General features: G+C 46.3%; 1 protein-coding gene across 1 annotated transcript in view; it reads right to left on the bottom strand.

Annotated features, from left to right (window-relative positions):
* Positions 1-1970, bottom strand: part of LOC120921619 — a 54418-nt gene extending 52448 nt beyond the window's left edge. The window contains exon 1 of the mRNA XM_040334128.1: positions 1876-1970. Within this exon, the coding sequence (XP_040190062.1) occupies positions 1876-1951 (76 nt within the window). The 5' untranslated portion in view covers positions 1952-1970. The remainder of the gene's footprint in view (positions 1-1875) is intronic.
* Positions 1971-21033: the final 19063 nt, after the last annotated feature.

Here is a 21033-nt window from a genome sequence, read left to right as displayed (position 1 = left end):
TATAGGGAGAAGATTCTGTGCTCTGTAAGCATGTCTGCCGGCTCCCACCACCAGGGGGCTCTGGATGGGGAATATACATACAGGAGACTGGGGGGAACACAATGCACTCTGGGGGGAAAGCTACAGGCAGCCCTTGCTGGGCTTGTCCCCCCCCCCCCCCTACTGGAATAAAGGGCCAGGCACCTAGGCTGGGACTGCCTGTACCCCCTATCCCCAGCCCTGAGTCAATGGGAGTTGAATCTTTCACATAAATGTTCTCCATTTGTAAGGCTAATAGCTAAAGGATTGGCAAAAAAATGCATGGGTATGCATGGGTTGGGCACTGCCTCTGGGGACATATAACATTGCAAATCTAATATTTAAAAATAGCTTGGTAAGGAAGATTGACTTTAATGCAAAGGGGTCCCCTAAACCTGCCTGTGAAGTGGCCAATCTCTACCATCTAAACAAGTAGTACAGCAAAAGTGACATTTACAAAGGAAGGAAATCTGTTTACAATGCTGGTAATTCTCATGTCCTTACATACTCTCTTTATTTGTAAAGAATTCAACAGGAACCCCCAAAATATATAGCAGACCCTCATCTAGGAGGATCAAGGAGGATGAGGGTCCGGTATAGGCATTTTTTTGGGGCCCATTAGTTTTTTTTACAAAATAAAGAAAACTTGCAGGACGAAATAAATGTTTCTTTTCTATTTATTACTTTTCCTACATAACTATGGCTGCCGATAAGGGGTGGAGTCAGCCCTCCTGTACAGGGTCTGGGCCCCTGAATATCATCAGGGGGCCCGGGGGAAGAGTGAGGCTTTATAATTCAGGGCATTACAGTCTGCAACAATAAAAAATAAGACTTCCTCGGGCCCCATTTGTTCAGCACAAGGCGGGTGGGGGGGGAGAAACTGGGCTGTTTAATGTTTTTTAGACACAGGTGGAGGAATCCTTGTAAATTAATTCATTAAAGTTATGGACTCCTTTATATTAACTGTCAGGAACCGCAGCAAAAGGATTACCCGACTGTGACCAAAAAACATTAAATAGCCCCATTCCTGCCTTACCAGCTTCAGGGGGAGCGGTTGGGGGAGTGATAAAAACACGGCTCATCAATGTGTTTTTATTGCCTCAACTGCAAGTGTATATACAGCCCGATTAAGTGGGGCAATGCAAATGATAATGTGGCAGATTCTGCTGTAACCCCCGGGAACCATTCCGCAGGCTGAACTCCATACATAGGAGTTTTTGACAAGTTCTTTATTATAGAAATTACAAAAAAACACAAAAATCCAGCATTGCAAATCCATTGACAACCATGATAAATGTCACCTGACAACTTTCACCCACTGACAGAGAAAACATGTCTGGTTCAAACAATATTGCCTTATGTAATGTCTAATATCTGCATGGACTGAGGTACCATGTAAAAGAAAACTTAAATAGATAATAATATTGTATTATCACCTCCTTTACAATGTTCTTACATACCTGTGCCTGGAAAGAGAAGAGCCCACAGGAGGAGGACACGGAGGGGACTTAGGAGGAGGACACGGAGGGGACACAGGAGGAGGTCAGGGAGGGGAAACAGGAGGAGGACACGGAGGGGACACAGGAGGAGGACACAGAGGGGACACAGGAGGGGGACACGGAGGGGACACAGGAGGAGGACACAGAGGGGACACAGGAGGAGGACACGGAGGGGGCACAGGAGGAGGACACAGAGGGGACACAGGAGGAGGACACGGAGGGGACACAGGAGGAGGACAGGAGGGGACACAGAAGGAGGACACAAAGGGGGCACATTGCTCCAGTCGGGGTATCTATGATATGTACTCTGTCTGATAATAATACTTTTTTATCACCTCTTTATAATGTTCTTACATACCTGTGCCTGGACAGAGAAGAGCCCACAGGAGGAGGACACGGAGGGGGCACAGGAGGAGGACATGGAGGGGGCCCATCGCTGCAGTCGGGGTGTCTGGTCTGTGTGGAGGAAGAATGGGAATTTGTAGAAAATAATAAAAGAGGAAGAAGATTCTGCATTGTATGATTTTTTTCTTCTTTAATTTATACTCATACAATTCTGATGTGTTATCACACCCACAGCCAATACTTCTCTGTCTGGTAGATGCTGAAGTGTTAAACCTCCGGAAAGTGTTTTATATTTCGGGGACTTTATTGGTGAGACCTCTGTGCTTGTAGGCTGTAGGGCCCGGGGTGGTAGGCACCCCAGAGGGAAGGTACAGACATACAGTGGGTGATTCTATAGAGAGGCTTATAACTGGCAACACTCACAGAAGGTTATGTGGTACTTGCAAAGACGAGCAGATGCAGTAAAAACTAGTAGTTATATAAAAATAAGTTGCGCTCATAAACATAAATAATCACAAATAATAAGTGAATTATATGGTAAAAGAAAATTAATGATAAAACACACAATTAAGTCCATATACCAAAAGGAAAAAATAATGTGAAAAATGATGATAAGTCCAATGAGTTAGTAGGATCCAGATTCCATCCACCTTCACCAAGAAAGAGAACCAGTCTGGGGATACGCACTCTGCTGCTCCGGTGTAAATGCTGGGACGTACATGAACAAATCACCCGAAAGGTGATGGGCCCGTAATACAAGAGACCTGAATGCACCTGATGTTCCTGTGTAAATGCTGGAATCCACGTGAACAAATCACCTGTATAAGTGATGAACCTGGAAGTGATGTCAGATAGTCGGCCAGAAATGACGCTCGTTGGCTATTTACCGGGAAACCGCCAATACTAGTAGTGGAAAGGTTCCCATTTAGAAGCTCTAATAGTGACTATACTGTCCGGCCCCGTACACACGACCGAGTTTCTCGGCAGAATTCAGCCAGAAACTCGATCGGAGCTGAATTCTGCCGAGAAACCCGGCCGTGTGTACACTTTCGGCCGAGGAAGCCGACGAGTTCCTCGTCGAGCCAAATAGAGAACATGTTCTCTATTTCCTCGTTGTTCAATGAGGAAAGTTGGCTCGCCGAGATCCTCGGCGGCTTCACACAGAACTCGACGAGCAAAACGATGAGTTTTGCCCGTCGAGTTCCTCGGACGTGTGTACGGGGCCTCCCTCCTCCTCTGGAACCTTTCCCTACACTAGACACACTCTCCCCGTCAAGCAGGTTCCTGTCCCTTCACGCCAACTGCAGTGGCACAGAGCTTTCTGTAAGCACTGCCCTCACTAAAGAAGGCCACAGGAGTCACCCAGGTGGCAGCATCCAATCGGACAGCAGTCCACCCAATGACACATAAAGAGGCCTAGGAGGAATGGGCCTTCCTCCCGTCCTCCACGCTCCCTGCAAGGTGGTAACAACAGCACCACCTGTGTAAGGAGGTCAACCTACACCTGCCCACACGCTGAGTTCCCGACTCCTTACACCTCTAAACACCTCAAATCTGATCTGTTTTTCTGCCTTAGGGGTTAAAGACCTCAGGAGAGTTTCTGACCCATATAGGAAAGGTACCAACATCCCTATCAGGAATTATATTAACCACTTCAGCCACAGAGGATTTGGCTGCCCAATGACCAGGCCATTTTTTTGTGAATCGACGCTGCGTCGCTTTAGCCGACAATTGCGCGGTCGTGCGACGTGGCTCCCAAACAAAATGAATGTCCTTTTTTTCCCAGAAATAGAGCTTTCTTTTGGTGGTATTTGATCACCTCTGCGGGTTTTATTTTATGCACTATAAACAAAAAAAGAGCTACAATTTTGAAAAAAAGCAATATTTTTTAAACTTTTTGCTTTAATAAATATCCCCAAAAATTGTTATAAAAAAAAAATGTTTTCCTCAGTTTACACCGATACGTATTCTTATACATATTATTGGTAAAAAAAAAATTGCATTAAGCGTTTATTGATTGGTTTGCACACAAGTTATAGCGTCTACAAAATAGGGGATAGTTTTATGGCATTTTAATATTTTTTTACTAGTAATGGCGGCAATCTGCAATTTTTATCGTGACTGCGACATTATGGTTGACACATCGGACACTTTTGATGCTATGTTGGGACCATTGTCATTTATACAGTGATCGAATTGCAAACGTTATGGGACGTTCGCGCCAAATTCGAGTGGCGCGTCACGGTCCATAATTCACTGCAGCGTTGCAGTGCATAGCTGGCTGATGATTGGCCAAGCATGCACTATGACCTGCATGCTTGACCAATCACAGTGCCATCTGTACAGAGAGCCGTAATTGGCCAAAGCCAGGGTGGCTTTGGCCAACTATGTCTCAGGGGGTTTAGTACACGCCCCACACTATAAAAGGCCGCCTGTGTGGCGGCCTTGTGTAGTGTGTTGCAGCATGCTGAGAGAGAGTGTCATTTAATTTGAGTTAGATAGAGCAGGCAGGCGAGTCAGTTACAGTGTGTAGAGGATATATATACATCCCAGATGTTGTATATATATTTATACACTGTATTCAATTTAGCTAGATCCGTTCCTGTATTCTCTTCCTAATATACAGTGGGGATGGAAAGTTTGGGCACCCCAGGTAAAAATTTGTATTAATGTGCATAACGAAGCCAAGGAAAAATGGAAAAATCTCCAAAAGACATCACATTACAGATTAGACATTCTTATAATATGTCAAAAAAAGTTAGATTTTATTTCCATCATTTACACTTTCAAAATGACAGAAAACAAAAAAATGGCGTCTGCAAAAGTTTGAGCACCCTGCAGAATTTCTAGCATGCACTGCTCCCTTTGCAAAGCTGAGACCTGCCAGTGTCATGGATTGTTCTCCATCATCGTCTGGGAAGACCAGGTGATGTCAATCTCAAAGTTTTTAAATGCCCAGACTCATCTGACCCTCCCCCAACAATCAGCACCATGGCTTCTTCTAAGCAGTTGTCTAGAAAACTGAAACTGAAAATAGTTGTCGCTCACAAAGCTGGAGAAGGCTATAAGAAGATAGCAAAGCGTTTTCAGATGTCAATATCCTCTGTTCCTCGGAATGTAATTAAGAAATGGCAGTCATCAGTGTCACGGAAGCATGAATCAGACGTACAACAACAGATAAATGAAATAGGAAGGCTTTATTAAAAACCAAACAGCAAGGTTAAAGTCCAAACGGATGATCAAACAGTCAGCAGAGTCTTCCACCGGAGCCAGGGTCGATAGCCAGGAATGAGTCAGCCAAGCCGGAGTCCGTAACAAGAGAGAGGTGGTGAGACAAGCCGGGGATCAGGAGCCAGAAGGATCGTCCATGGGAGCCGGGTCGGTAACCAAGAGCAGCAGCACAATATCAGGAGCATGTGTATACAAGAGGACCAAGCAAGGAACTGCAGAAACAGCCCTCCTATATATGCAAGGCATCCAGCTCCTCCCAGTGGGAAGGAGGAGCCGCAGGGTGTGGTAAGTTTATAAGAACCCCAGGAAGCAAATATGGCCGCCAGCACATGTCAGATGTAAGAAGCCTGCAAAGAGGTAAGACCATGACAATCAGGAACAGTGGAAGTTAAAGCAAGATCTGGAAGACCAAGAAAAATATCAGACAGAACAGCTCGCAGGATTGTGAGAAAAGCAATTCAAAACCCACGTTTGACGGCACGATCCCTCCAAAAAGATCTGGCAGACACTGGAGTTGTGGTACACTATTCCACTATAAAGAGATACTTGTACAAATATGGTCTTCATGGAAGAGTCATCAGAAGAAAACCTCTTCTACGTCCTCACCACAAAAATCAGCGTTTGAACCTTGCAAATGAACATATAGACAAGCCTGATGCATTTTGGAAACAAGTTCTGTGGACCGATGAGGTTAAAATAGAACTTTTTGGCCGGAATGAGCAAAGGTACGTTTGGAGAAGAATTTAATGAAAATAACCTCTGTCCAACTGTGAAGCATGGGGGTGGAGCAATCATGCTTTGGGGTTGTATTGCAGCCAGTTGCACAGGGAACATTTCACGAGTAGAAGGAAAAATGGATTCAATACAATTTCAGCAAATTTTGGATGGTACAGTGGGTGACTGCGATATTGTGTCAATCTCGCTCCCTTTCTCGGCGAGATTGAGCACCTACGAGCCCCATTGCGGGAGCCAGCGCCGAGCTGGCTTGCCGCGATGGAGAGAAAGCCGTCATAGAAGCGACGGGAGATCCGACTTGGATTCCCGCCAATTCTACACGTGTGCGGCGTTTGTTATGAATCCTGAGGGGGAAGTCCCCGCCGGATTTGAAATAAAAATCCGGCATGGGATCCCCCCTCAGGAGCATACCGGGCCCTTAGGTCTGGTATGGGTTGTAAAGAGACCCCCCCTACGCCGAAAAAACGGCGTAGGGGGTCCCCCTACAATCCATACCAGACCCGTATCCAAAGCACGCTACCCGGCAGGTGAATGGGTAGGGGTACGATGTACCCCATATCCATTCACTTAGGGTGGGGGGGCTTATTAAAGGGGGCTCCCAGATTCCGATAAGCCTTCCGCCCGCATACCCCGACAACCAACGGCCAGGGTTGTCGGGAAGGGGCCCTGTCCTCATCAACATGGGGGCAGGGTGCTCTGGGGTGGGGGGGCCGCAGTGCGCCCCCCTGCCCCAGAGCACCCGACCCCCCCATGTTGAGGGCATGCAGCCTGGTACGGCTCAGGAGGGGGGGGGGGGCGCTCGCTTGTCCCCACTCCTTTCCTGGCCGGCCGGGTAGCGTGCTTTGGATACGGGTCTGGTATGGATTGTAGGGGGACCCCCTACGCCATTTTTTCGGCGTAGGGGGGGTCTCTTTACAACCCATACCAGACCTAAGGGCCCGGTATGCTCCTGAGGGGGGAACCCATGCCAGATTTTTATTTAAAATCTGGCGGGGACTTCCCCCTCAGGATTCATAACAAACGCCGCACACGTGTAGAATTGGCGGGAATCCAAGTCGGATCTCCCGTCGCTTCTATGACGCGCTTGCTGGGATGTGCTTTTACTATTCCAGTGAGTGCGAGATGTCGGCACCCTGTCGCCGAGAATCAGCGCGATGCCGTCGTGCTAAAAACACATTCTCGGCGGCAGGCACTGTAACTTGATGCCATTTGTGAAAAAGCTGAAGTTAAAGAGAGGATGGCTTCTACAAATGGATAATGATCCTAAACACACCTCAAAATCCACGGGGGATTACATCAAGAGGCGTAAACTGAAGGTTTTGCCATGGCCTTCACAATCTCCTGACCTCAACATAATTGAAAATCTATGGATAGACCTTAAAAGAGCAGTGTGTGACAGACAGCCCAGAAATCTCAAAGAACTGGAAGACTTTTGTAAGGAAGAATGGGCAAAGATCCCTCAAACAAGAATTGAAAGACTCTTGGCTGGCTACAAAAAGCGTTTACAAGCCGTGATACTTGCCAAAGGGGGCAGTACAAGATATTAACTCTGCAGGGTGCCCAAACTTTTGCAGACGCCATTTTTTGGTTTTCTGTAATTTTGAAAGTGTAAATGATGGAAATAAAATCCAACTTTTTTTGACATATTATAAAAATGTCTAATCTGTAATTTGATGCCTTTTGGAGATTTTTCCATCTTTCCTTGGCTTCGTTATGCACATTAAGACAAATTTTTACCAGGGGTGCCCAAACTTTCAATCCCCACTGTACTGACAGGCAGGCAGGTGATTGTGCTAGCTGTAGTATTTTCACTTAGTGTACTGTGTCCTCTGCACAGTGTGCACCTAAAGCTTACCTGAATACAATTGCTGGTGTTCTCATACAAATACAGGCAGGGACCTTCAAGCGGAGGTTCACCCTAAAAACATTTTTCTAACATTACATTGTGCTCACTTCCAACATTGACAGTATGCTGATTTTTTTTGCTGTACATACAATCGTATAGCTATTTTCCCCCTGGCTTTCAGGTACTGGCTCCCACGGGAGTGGGCGTTCCTATGCAGAGGCTAAGTGATTAACATGATGACAAAAACTTCCCCCGGCGCATAAGGCGCGTCACGAGTTTCCGAAAGAAGCCGAACTGAGCACTGATGTTCGGCTTCTTTCGGAAACTGGTGATGCGCCTTATGCGCCGGGGGGAAGTTTTTGTCATAACATCAATCACTAAGCCTCTGCATAGGAACGCCTACTCCCGCGGGAGCCACTACCCGGAAGCCGGGGGGAAAATAGCTATACGATTGTATGTACAGCAAAAAAAATCAGCATACTGTCAATGTTGGAAGTGAGCACAATGTAATGTTAGAAAAATGTTTTTAGGGTGAACCCCCGCTTTCAGTATTTTGTTTTAGTGTCCTTTGCACAGTGTGCACCTAAAACTTACCTGAATACAATTGCTGGTGTCCTCATACAAATACAGGCAGGGACCTCCAGTAATTAGTTTTATTGTCCTTTGCACAGTGTGCACCTAAAGCTTACCTGCATACAATTGCTGATGTTCTCATACAAATACAGGCAGGGACCTCTAGTATTCAGTTTTAGTGAGTGTCCTTTGCACAGTGTGCACAGTATGTCCTCATACTAATACCACAGGCAGGGATCTGCAAGTATTTTCACATGGTGTACTGTGTCCTCTGCACAGTGTGCACCTAAAGCTACCTGAATTCAATTGCTGGTGTCCTCATACTAATACCACAGGCAGGGATCTGCAAGTATTTTCACTTGGGGTACTGTGTCCTCTGCACAGTGTGCACCTAAAGCTACCTGACTACATCTGGGCAGAAAGTGAGGTGCAATCTTCTGAACAGATGCACAGACAGCAAAACAAATGTTACAGGGGTGATAACCCTTCTCTATGTTTTCCAGAAAGCTTAAAAATAGATTTTTTGGCTAGAACTACACTTTAAAAATGAACCAGTTCAAAATTACAAACAGATTCTACTTAACAACAAACCTACAGTCCCTGTCTTGTTTGCACAGGCTGTATATGGCTGTTCAGAGTATATAGGGCCTGGGGACCCCACGTCTTTCTTTTTTTAAATTTGGGTGCAGGGTTCCCCTTAATATTCATCCAAAACCCAAAGGGGCTGGTAATGGCCTGGGGGGGGGGGGGGTACCCATGCCATTTTTCTCAATGATTTTTATCCATATTGCAGGGACCAGACATTACATTAAGGCCGCAAGCAGTTTTAAATGACTTTTTTTCTTATAGAAATGCCATTTTGTGCAGGGACAGTTTTAAACACGGCAAACATGCGCTACTTTACAGGCATACTATAGACACCCAGCAGGTATGATATTTAAAGGAATATTTTACTTTTTTTTCACTTTAACCACTTAAGACCCGGACCAAAATGCAGCTAAAGGACTTTGCCCCGTTTTGCGATTCGACACTGCGTCGCTTTAACTGACAATTGCGCGGTCGTGCTTCCAAACAAAATTGGCGTCCTTTTTTTCCCCATAAATAAAACTTTCTTTTGGTGGTATTTGATCACCTCTGCGGTTTTTATTTGTTGCGCTATAAACAAAAATAGAGCGACAATTTTGAAAAAAATTCAATATTTTTTACTTTTTGCTATAATAAATATCCCCCAAAAATATATAAAATTTTATAATATAATATTTTATTATAATATAATATTTTTTTTTTACTCAGTTTATCCCGATATGTATTCTTCTACCTATTTTTGGTAAAAAAATCACAATAAGCGTTTATCGGTTGGTTTGCGCAAAATTTATTGCGTTTACAAAATAGGGCATAGTTTTATTGCATTTTTATAAAAAAAAATTTTTTTACTACTAATGGCGGCGATCAGTGATTGTTTTTAGTGACTGCGACATTATGGCGGACACTTCGGACAATTTTGACACATTTTTGGGACCATTGTCATTTTCACAGCAAAAAATGCATTTAAATTGCATTGTTTATTGTGAAAATGACAATTGCAGTTTGGGAGTTAACCACAAGGGGGCGTTGATGGGGTTATGTGTGACCTCATGTGTGTTTACAACTGTAGGGGGGTGTGGCTGTAGGTGTGATGACATCGATTGTGTACCCCTATAAAATGGATGACACGATCGATGCAACGGATCTCCCCGTTCTTCAGCTCCGCGACCCACGGCTGGGTACTAGTACAGGACGTACCTGTACGTACATGTGCCCAGCCGTGCCATTCTGCCGACATATATGTGCAGGAGGCGGTCCTTAAGTGGTTAAGCATCAATAAAATCACTGCTCCTGAAGAAACGGCAGTTTTGAAAAAGTTTTTTTTGCATTGATACATTTTCCCTTGGGCAAAAAACGGGTCCCCAAACACTTTTTAGGACAACAACTTGCATATTAGCTTTTAAAATTAGCACTTTTGATTTTGAACATTTGAGTCCCATAGACTTTAAAGGGGTTCTAAGGTTTGTGCAGACGCTGGCGATGGTTGCTTGAACCGATCAGACTTTGACGCTGAGGACTGAAAAATTGTCTGAAAACATTGGTCAGCTGGACACCTTCTCCACCGCTCTTTCTCTGACTGAACGAAGCCTTAGCCACACGTTGTCCAGCACCAGGAAATTGTAACCTCCCAGGGTCTGGAAAAGCATTGCATAAACCTTCAAGGCTTCCTGAAGATGTTTCATCCTCTGATCCCTCTGCGAAGGCAGGATGAGTTCTGCAACCTTACCCTCGTAACGTGGATCAAGAAGGGTTGCCAGCCAGTAATGATCCCTCTCCTTGATACCACGAATCCTAGGGTCCTTTCACAGGCTTTGCAGAATCAGGGAGGCCATGCAGCGTAAGTTTGCAGAGGTATTCAATTCTGAGTCCTCTGGGTCACTAAGGATCACATGATCCGCAACTTCCTCCTCCCAGCCATGTACAACTCCTTGGGTTTCTGGGGACTGAAAACAATCCCTTGAAGACTGCTGCTGAGTGTTCAGCCTCGTACACACGCATGGTTTTCTCGGCAAGAAAGCTGCTGGAGTTTTCTTGCCGAGTAGTGTGTATGAGGCTTTGAGGTATTTCGTCAAGAAAACTGCCCAGAATCTCGACGAGAAAAATAGAGAAGCCGGTTCTTTTGAATTGAGTGTGTGTACACTCGGCCGGCAAAAGAATCTTGCCAAGGATCTCGTCAGGAAAAACAATGTTTTTTCCTGATGAGATTCTGGGCCGTGTGTACAGAGCTTTCTCCTCCATGTCAATGCTGACACAATCCTCCTCCTCCTCCTCCTTTTCTTCCTGTGTGTAGTGTTGAGCAGAATATGCCATATTCGATTTCGCGATATATCTCGAATATATATTCGAATATTCGAGATATATTCGCTAAATTCGAATATTCGTGATATTTTATCGAAATTAATTGAATGCGATTTTTCGCTATTGCGAATGCGAAAATAATTGCGATTTTTTAATAACTGCGGTAGGAGCGCTCTGATTGGCTTAGAATATTCGTGATATTTTATCGAAATATCGCAACATGCGAATGCGATATTTATTGCGCAATTTCGAGATATGCTGGAGGAGCGCTCTGATTGGCTCAGAATATTCGTGATATTTTATCGAAATATCGCAACATGCGAATGCGATATTTATTGCGCAATTTCGAGATATGCTGGAGGAGCGCTCTGATTGGCTCAGAATATTCGTGATATTTTATCGAAATATCGCAACATGCGAATGCGATATTTATTGCGCAATTTCGAGATATGCTGGAGGAGCGCTCTGATTGGCTCAGAATATTCCAGATATTTTATCGAAATATCGCAACATGCGAATGCGAAATTTATTGCAGATATTTCGAAAACTGCTGTAGCAGCACTCTGAAATCGAATATGTATGATATTTTAACCAAAATACATATTGCGATTGCGATTTTTCGATCGCGCATGCGCAATTGCGCGAACAACACGCGACCATTTCCTGGAGCCTTGCCAGTTTCCAACTTATGATCGCAGCGCAATCACACAGCAACATGGTTGGAAGCAATTTCACTAAGTCTGAGGAAAAGTTGCTGATTTGTGTAAGTATTTTGACCACTGTTATTTCATCATCTTCAACTGCATTTTAGTCTAGTTTAAAAGTTAGTATATATGATCAGATATTAGTATTTCACAAAAAATGTGTCTCCTGCTTTTACAAAACTACAAGTCCCAGCATGCCTGGACAGCTGCAGACACCCTGGTTGGCAAATGTGTATTTAGGCACTTTTCCTTGTTATTTAGCATAATGAATTTAACATTTTATTGGACATAGGACGTATGCGAACGTCCTGACTTCAGTGTCCTCAAGGCCCAAGGACGTTCGAATACATATTGCCCTTTAGATGTTGCAGAACTACAACTTCCAGCATGCCTGGGAATGCTGGCACTTCTAGTATTGTAAGTTCTGCAGGCCCACATTTTTCAGGCCTTTATGCACGGGTCTCTAAACTGTGGCACCCTAGATGCAGCAAAAGTAAAATTCTTAGCATGCACTGACAGACCGTGGCTGATGGGAGTAGTAGTTTTGCAACAGCTGGAGGTGGACTGGTCTTGAAACCCAGAGTTAGGTAACAAACCCGTAGTGTTTTGCAACCATTCTGCCTCCAGCTGGTTATTTTCTGTTGAAAAGCCTGTAGCGTGCAAAACACAACCCAAAAACTCCACCCGGTGCAAGGAAAAATTTGCACACACCTAAAGAGTGACATCACAAAAAACTGCGACGGTTGCATACGTCAGTGGTCCTCCGAAAAGGTCCCGTCTCTGACCCCCCGGGGCGTTAGGCTCCTGACAGGGAAAAGAGTTACTGTGGTCCATACAGCCGAAGCCATATGGACCCATCTCGGTCCAAGCAGCGCAATCAACACGCGAACAACACGCGACCATTTCCTGGACCCTTGCCAGTTTCCAACTTTATGATCGCAATGCAATCGCAGAGCAAGATGGTTGGAAGTAATTTCACTGTATCTGAGGAAAAGTTGCTGATTTGTGTAAGTATTTTGACCACTGTTATTTCATTATCTTCAACTGCATTTTAGTCTAGTTTAAAAGTTAGTATATATTCATAATTATGCAAATGATAATGGCTGCTATATTTATGTAAAAAAGGTGGCGACCGAAATGGCAGTATATAAAATCTGTCATGTTACCCCTGTCATTGATTAATAAGGCGAGAATGCTTCCAATTGTTGAATAGCATACATTTATGTCATATATCCATAAGGCTGTCAACAAAAGTATTACAATATACTTTGTTCTTCATCTTGCAGAAGTTCCTGGAAACAGGATACGATGAGCTGCGGAGGCAGCAAGAAAAACAGGGAGTTATAAGCTCCCTGATTGAGGAACTAGGCGAAGAACACACTCGCATGGCGATCCTCAAAAAGTGGTCCGACCTGAAGAGGCGCCAGATGAACCGGGTCAGGCGTATCCGGAATAAATATCATCCTGGTAAGTTATTGGTCACAGTTATGTTTTTTTTTCCCTAAAGTGTATTTTGTGCGTGTACTCGAGAGAGGAGCCGGACTGCAGGAGTTGGGAGTAGGCAGGCCTCCCCCAGAGGTAATCTGCCACCTTTCTCCATGCCCCGGGTGGCAATGGCGGGTGTGAGGGGGTCCTCCCACACAGACCGTCCTACCTGCTCCGCTTCGAAGCCCCACGGGGCAGAGGGACTCCCTATAAGGGAGTGAGAGGATTTGCCCGCTCAACCAGCCCCGTTAGTCCTTCGCCTCTCTTTTTAGAGACCGCATGGTCAGAGTGCGTGCATGTTAACCCAATTGCGAGTGCGTGTGTAAGTGTGGTGGTTTTTGTGGGAGGGAGGTGGGCATACTAAGCGCAGGCTTACCTCGCATAGCACACCCACCGGGGGCCGAGCTGAGACCACCAAACTCAATTCACATGTAGCCGAGAGCGGGATCCGAACCCCTAGCTGCAGAGGTGAATGGCTTGTCAGCGCAGTGGCAATCGCGTTGAGCCAGCCCGGGTCCCTTGGGGACAGTTATGTAAGGTCATATGTAATTAATGTAAGGTCAGATGTTGTTAACCAAGACGCCATGTTGTTGTAACATATATCACCACCAGCCAAGGTATTCATAGTACTGTTGGAAAAAAACATGGGACAGCAGACAGGAACACAGAAGTTATGTGGGAACATACTTTTCCCATTGCTTTGCATGGGACTTTAAACAAAAAGCCCGACCCTCACCAATGGGGTTAGTTAAGGGATAAATTAACGATCCTATACTTTAAGTGGATGTATAGATAACATGTGACCAAGTGTTATCGAAATATCTACAGCTGTTATGAAATAACATGTATTTCCCATAGAGTTGAATGGGACTTTAAAGAAAAACCCTGACCAAGGCAAATGGGGGTGGGTATGGGTTAAACCACCAATCCTATATTTGTGGCTGACATATAAGTAACCTGTGTGCCAAGTTTCATGTAAATATCTTTAGCCGTTTGGACGTGATGGTGGAACATACATACATACATGCACACACACGTTGAGTTTTATATATATAGATTCCCACTAAATTCCTGTGTTAGGCGTGGGGTTGTTATAGTAATCCTGTGTACTCCATCAAGTACTTTTTTTTAACATGAGATCGTCTGAACAAAACAAAGGAGACAAAAACAGCTCATTTTACCATGGTGGCAGCCCAGCTCACGCTCAGTCCCCTGTAGTGCCCACAAGACCCTTTAATATAACATTGTCCCATTGGTTAACTGTCTATATAAATTAATTTGTATTCATATACAATACAGTAGAGTACACAGAATTTGCATACGTCATTAGAAAACATTTTTATAATATATGAACATTGTGTTATTATAGGAGCTCCGCTACCAACTGTGCGCCCCAAGCGCACAAGGCGACAGGCCGCAGAGGAGGAGCAGGAGGAGGATGTGGAAGAGGAGGAGAGGGATGAGGAGGAGCAGCCAGGGCCATCCACATCACCACCCCCAGTTCCTGTGGAGGAGCAAGAGGAGGAGCTGCACCCCCCCCCCGAAACTTCTGGTGGAGTAGTGGGTGACGAGGAAGAGGAGCAGGATGAGACGGTTAATTATACCGTCAATCAGGAGGGTAAATATGTGCACATATATTAATAAAATTTCAACAATAAAATGTAGCTCTAAAAATGGACAGCATTTAAAGCAGGGCTGTGGAGTCGGTAGATAAATTTTTCGACTCCGACTCCTCAGTTTTATGTACTTCAGACTCCGACTCCCCGACTCCCCGACTCCCCGACTCCGACTCCTCTGTATTAATATGCGAATGTATTTTATAGATTCCTTGAGGGAAAGAAACGCAAACTACCACAGGACTACTGGCTGGGAAGCCAACAGTCTACTGTATTGCACAGTTTAAGCAAAAGACAAACACAATGAAAACAATCAAGTGACTGGATAGTAGCAGCAGGCTTAAACATCAGGAACATGATCTTTAACAGTTCAAAAATACAGACCACATTATTTGGCTGTTTTAGAACCAAAACAAAGCTTATCTATAATGAACCCAAAAAAAAAATATGAAAAACCTAGAAATGGTTTATATTAATCTTGAAATGTAGTTCTAGGCTTAGCAAATGCAAATAAATGCAATGTAGAGTTCTAAGGAAGAGAATTGCCTCTGCCAGATCCTCTTTCATAGAGTCTCTTAAGTCAGACTTTATTATTTTTATGGCTGAAAATAATCTTTCGTAACGGTCTTTGAAATCCAAATGTTTTTTTCTTATATCCTAACAGTTCTAAAAAAGCTAGAGGTGAAACAAGCTGCCATGAAAAACCTGACGAAGAGAGTAATGGCAAATGAGCAGCAGATACTGTTTTTGATGCGCCAAAATCAACAACTGGTGCAACAACTGGCGAAAAACATGGATGAGGTGACAGAGCTTCAGAAGTTAATGTCCTAATTTTTTTTTTTTTTTTTTTAATAAAAAATGTTATATTTTGCAAAGGTTTCATTTCTTATTGAAATTGTTAGTTTTTTAAACACATCTAACTTCACATCTAACACATCAACATCAACATCAACATCAACATCAACACATCTAGCTTAATAATAACCGAAAACATTTTATACTATTACTAGCTGAATACCCGGCGTTGCCCGGTCTTCCTATCTTAACCTTTTGGGGAGGAAAATCATAGTAATATAAATATACCCATCTTTTATATAAGGGTGTTGGTAAGGGTTAATTTAACTGTTATATATTTTTATTTGGCATATAAGTAATATGTATAGCGGGTATTATTGAAATATCTCCAGGCGTACAGAAGTTATGTGGGAACATACATTTTCCATTGATTTGCATGGGACTTTAAAGGAAAACCCCGACCCTCACAAATGGGGGTAGTTAAGGGATAAATTAACTATCAGTGGTATCAGTGAACAGCAGTGGTAATAGGAGTATATATAGAGTGGGAATTAACTTTTTACATAGGTGTCTTGACTGAGCAGCAGCAGCAGTAGTAGTAGTAGTAGTAGATACAGAGTCATATCACTTGGGCAGGAGGTGCCATGATGAACAGCAGTGGTAATAGGAGTATATAGAGTGGGAAATTACTTTTGACATAGTTGTCTTGACTGAGCAGCAGCAGCAGTAGTAGTATTAGCAGTAGTAGTTGATACAGAGTCATATCACTTGGGCAGGAGTTGCCATGATGAACAGCAGTAGGAATAAGAGTATATAGAGTGTGAAACAACTGCTGACATAGGTGTATTGACTGGGCGGCAGCAGCAACAGCAGAAGCAGCAGTAGTAGTATTAACAGTAGTAGTTGATACAGAGTCATATCACATGGGCAGGAGTTGCCATGATGTACAGCAGTCTTAATAAGAGTATATAGAGTGTGAAATAACTGCTGACATAGGTGTATTGACTGGGCGGCAGCAGCAGCAGAAGCAGCAGTAGTAGTATTAACAGTAGTAGTTGATACAGAGTCATATCACATGGGCAGGAGTTGCCATGATGTACAGCAGTCTTAATAAGAGTATATAGAGTGTGAAATAACTGCTGACATAGGTGTATTGACTGGGCGGCAGCAGCAGCAGAAGCAGCAGTAGTAGTATTAACAGTAGTAGTTGATACAGAGTCATATCACATGGGCAGGAGTTGCCATGATGTACAGCAGTCTTAATAAGAGTATATAGAGTGTGAAATAACTGCTGACATAGGTGTATTGACTGGGCGGCAGCAGCAGCAGAAGCAGCAGTAGTAGTATTAACAGTAGTAGTTGATACAGAGTCATATCACATGGGCAGGAGGTGCCATGATGAACAGCAGTAGGAATAAGAGTATATAGAGTGTTAAACAACTGCTGACATAGGTGTATTGACTGGGCGGCAGCAGCAGCTGAAGCAGCAGTAGTAGTATTAACAGTAGTAGTTGATACAGAGTCATATCACATGGGCAGGAGTTGCCATGATGTACAGCAGTCTTAATAAGAGTATATAGGGTGTGAAATAACTGCTGACATAATTGTCTTGACTGATCCAAAGGAGTCATGGGAGAAAATCATGTGGTCAGATGAGACTATAATATAATTTTTTGATCATAATTTCACTAACCGTGTTCGGAGGAAGAATAATGATGAGTACCATGCCAAGAACGCCATCCCTAATGTGAAGCATGGGGGTGGTAGCATCATGCTTTGGTGGTGTTTTTCTGCACATGGGACAGGGTGACTGTACTGTATTAAGGAGAGGATGACCGGGGCCATGTATTGCAAGATTTTGGGCAACAACCTCCTTCCCTGAGTTAGAGCTTTGAAGATGGGTCGAGGCTGGGTCTTCCAACATGAGAATGACCCAAAGCACACAGCCAGGATAACCAAGGATTGGCTCTGTAAGGAGCATATCAAGGTTCTGGCGTGGCCTAGCCAGTCTCCAGACCTAAACCCAATAGAGAATATTTGGAGGGAGCTCAAACTCCGTGTTTCTCAGCGATAGCCCAGAAACATGACTGATGTAGAGAAGATCTGTGTGGAGGAGTGGGCCAAAATCCCTCCTCCAGTGTGTGCAAAGTTGGTGTAAAACTACAAGAAATGTTTGACCGCTGTAATTGCAAAGAAAGCCTACTGTACCAAATATTAACATTGATTTTCTCTGATGTTGAAATAGTTATATTCAGCACTGTAAATACATCAGGTCCGGGGCTTCATCAGGGAATGCATGGCAAGGGACCCTTCAGCGCCCTGAACCGACGACGGGTGCCAGAAAGTCACCGCCGATCCAGGACTCATTCATCTTTATGAATGTGAGTCTGTCCACGGAGTCTGTGGCCAGACGGGTCCTCTTGTCCGTGACCACCCCACCTGCCGCGCTGAATGTCCGCTCAGATAGTACGCTGGAGGGGGGGCAAGACAATAACTCCAGCGCATACTGAGCGAGCTCGCGGCAGGTGTCCAATCTGGCAACCCAGTACTCCATGGGGTCGTCGGTGCTCATACTGTCAGAAGCACCGACGGACGCCATGTAGTCTGCCACCATGTGGGCCAGCCGCTGGTGGTGACTGCTGCTGCTGCTGCTGGTGGTGGTACTGGGTCGCTCGGTTTGGAAGAACATCCTCATCTCTTCCATTAGGTCCCCTGCTCGGCTGCAGCTGGGTGCAGCCACCTGCTGGGTGAGATGAGGGGGGACAACTGGAGGCCGGGGAGTTGCCTGCTCCAACCGTCTGACAATGGCTGCCTGCAGTTCCTCCATCCGGTGCTGCCTCCGGCTGGCTGGGATGAACTGCTCCAGTTTCCCCTTGCACCTGGGATCCAAAAGGGTGGCCATCCAGAAATCATCCCTCGTCTTGATGGTCTTAACCCGGGGGTCCCTCCTGAGGCATCTCAGCATGTGGGCAGCCATGGGGAAGAGCACAGCCCGCTGTGACTCCTCAATGCTGGCCAGGTGAATGAGGTGCGACTCTTCATCCCTGAGGCGCTGCTGGTCAAACTCAGACATGCCCAACCCCCGGACTATCGGTGCCCCCAACACCGGCTCTCCCTCCTGACCAGGCCCTGACTCCGGGACGACACCAGCAACCACCTCCTCCTCCTCTTCATCATCATCCTCCTCCTCCTCCTCCTCCTCCTGGTCCTGGCCCTGGTCTCGGTGGAGCATTGCTGACTCCTCCTGCTCCACCAAGGCACTCTCCCCAGCCTCGAGCAGGCGATCTAGTGTCCTCTCCAGCATGAACAGTATTGGCAGCACGCTATTGAGGCCAATTTGCTCACTGCTGACCATCTTGGTCGCCTGCTCGAAGGAGGACAACACTTGGCAGACCTGGTTTATCTGCCCCCACTGCGCACAGGCGATGAAAGGGAGTTGTGGTGAAGCCCTCTCAGTGCCTAGTTCCATCAGGTACTCCCTCACCGCCCTTTGCTGCTCCCACAACCTCTTCAGCATGTGGAGGGTGGAGTTCCACCGCGTCACACTGTCCACAATCAGCCTGTGAAGGGGCAGATTGTACTTCCGCTGCAATTTGGACAGGGACGCGGTAGCGGTTGGGGAGCGCCTGAAGTGGCTGGCAATCCTACGCGCCTTTGCCACAATGTCACTCAACCCTGGATAAGTGCGCAGGAACTTCTGCACCACCAGGTTGAGGACATGTGCCAGACAGGGCACGTGCGTCAGACTGCCAGCATGGAGGGCGGCGAGTAGGTTGCTGCCGTTATCGCAGACAACCATACCTGGCTGGAGCCTTCGGGGTGTCAGCCACTTCTGGACCTGAGCTTGAAGTGCTTTCAGCACTTCTTCTGCAGTGTGTCTCCGGTCCCCTAAACTAACAAGCTGGAGCACGGCCTGACAGCGCACGTGCCCCACACTTGAGTAGCTACGGGGGCGCTTGCTGGGAGGCTCAGCAGCTGCGGAGACAGTGGCTTGAGGGAGACCAGCAGTTCTCCCCTGGACACCCCGGGGCGGCACCACAAGATCGGTTGCCGACGATCCCTCACCGACGCCTCGGAGGGAAACCCAATGGGCCGTGAAGCTGATGTAGCGTCCCTGCCCATGCCTGCTGGTCCAGCCATCCATTGTCAGATGAACCCTGTCGCTGACAGCGTGATCCAGCGACAGGGTTACATTCTGCACAATGTGCTGGTGTAGGGCAGGGACACCAGTCCTGGCAAAGAAATGGCGGCTGGGGACACGCCATTGGGGTTGGGCCTGCTCCAACATCTGCCTGAAGGGGTTGCTGTCAACTATGTTGAAGGGCAGCAGATGTTGGGCAATAACCCTTGCCAGGAGCCCATTGAGGGAACGCACACGTCGGTCTCCAGGGGGGAAGGGAGTGGTGCGGTCAAAGGCGTCTGAAATCGACGCCTGGCGCCGGACGGCAGTGCGGGACACAGACGTGGAGGGTGCTGTGGAAGTAGAGGTCTGGCTGCCGGTACCAGTACCTCTACTAGAGGGAGCGGGGGGGCATGACCTGCTGGAAACAGATGAAGATGTGGCAGGGGCTGCTGTACCCTGCTCACTTGTGGTGGTGGCGCTGCTACCACCACCACGCTTCATCTCGTCATACAACGCCCAGTGGTTTATCCTCAGGTGCTGGTTCAGGGCTGTGGTACCCACCCGAGCCAAACACTTCCCTCTCTTCACCCTCACTTTACAAATCCGGCAGATGGCCACGGTAGGGTTGTCTGCCACCAGGGTAAAGAAATTCCAGACAGGTGACTTCAGCACCGCCCTCCTGTCAGATGGGGTGACGCTTACTTGCACCTGCTGGGATTCGGTGCGCACAGGTGGAGCTGCCTGCTGCTGCTGCTGCTGCTCCTCCTCCTGACACCTCCTGCTGCCATCACCAGTGGAGACCCTGACGATGGTCTCCCTGGTGGTGACCTGGCGCACCGTTTCACCAGGGTGCCTACCTTCCCCGTCGTCACTGACGTAGTGAGCCGACGCGTCAGATGGCAACCATGATGGGTCACCCTCTTCGCCCCCAGAGATGTCAGACCAAGGGCTGAGATGTGTTGGTCTGAGGGAACCACGTGACATGGAGCCTCTAGCCTGGCTCCGCTGTCCCCTCACCCACGCCTGGGTCTGACTAGGTGCTGCTGTTTCCTGCACCAAAACAGCAGCACCAGTTTGAAGGGATGTCTCTGGGATACTGCCAGCAGGTATCCCATCCTCCTCATCCATCCCTTCAAAAAGGTCCTGACCATCAGGACAGAGCTGGAGGTCTGCCTGATGC

This window comes from Rana temporaria, assembly GCF_905171775.1.
Source record: "Rana temporaria chromosome 2 unlocalized genomic scaffold, aRanTem1.1 chr2j, whole genome shotgun sequence".
NCBI classification, from domain to species: Eukaryota; Metazoa; Chordata; class Amphibia; order Anura; family Ranidae; genus Rana; species Rana temporaria.
Note: the sequence above shows the minus strand (reverse complement) of the source record. Positions and strands in the feature narration are given on the sequence as shown.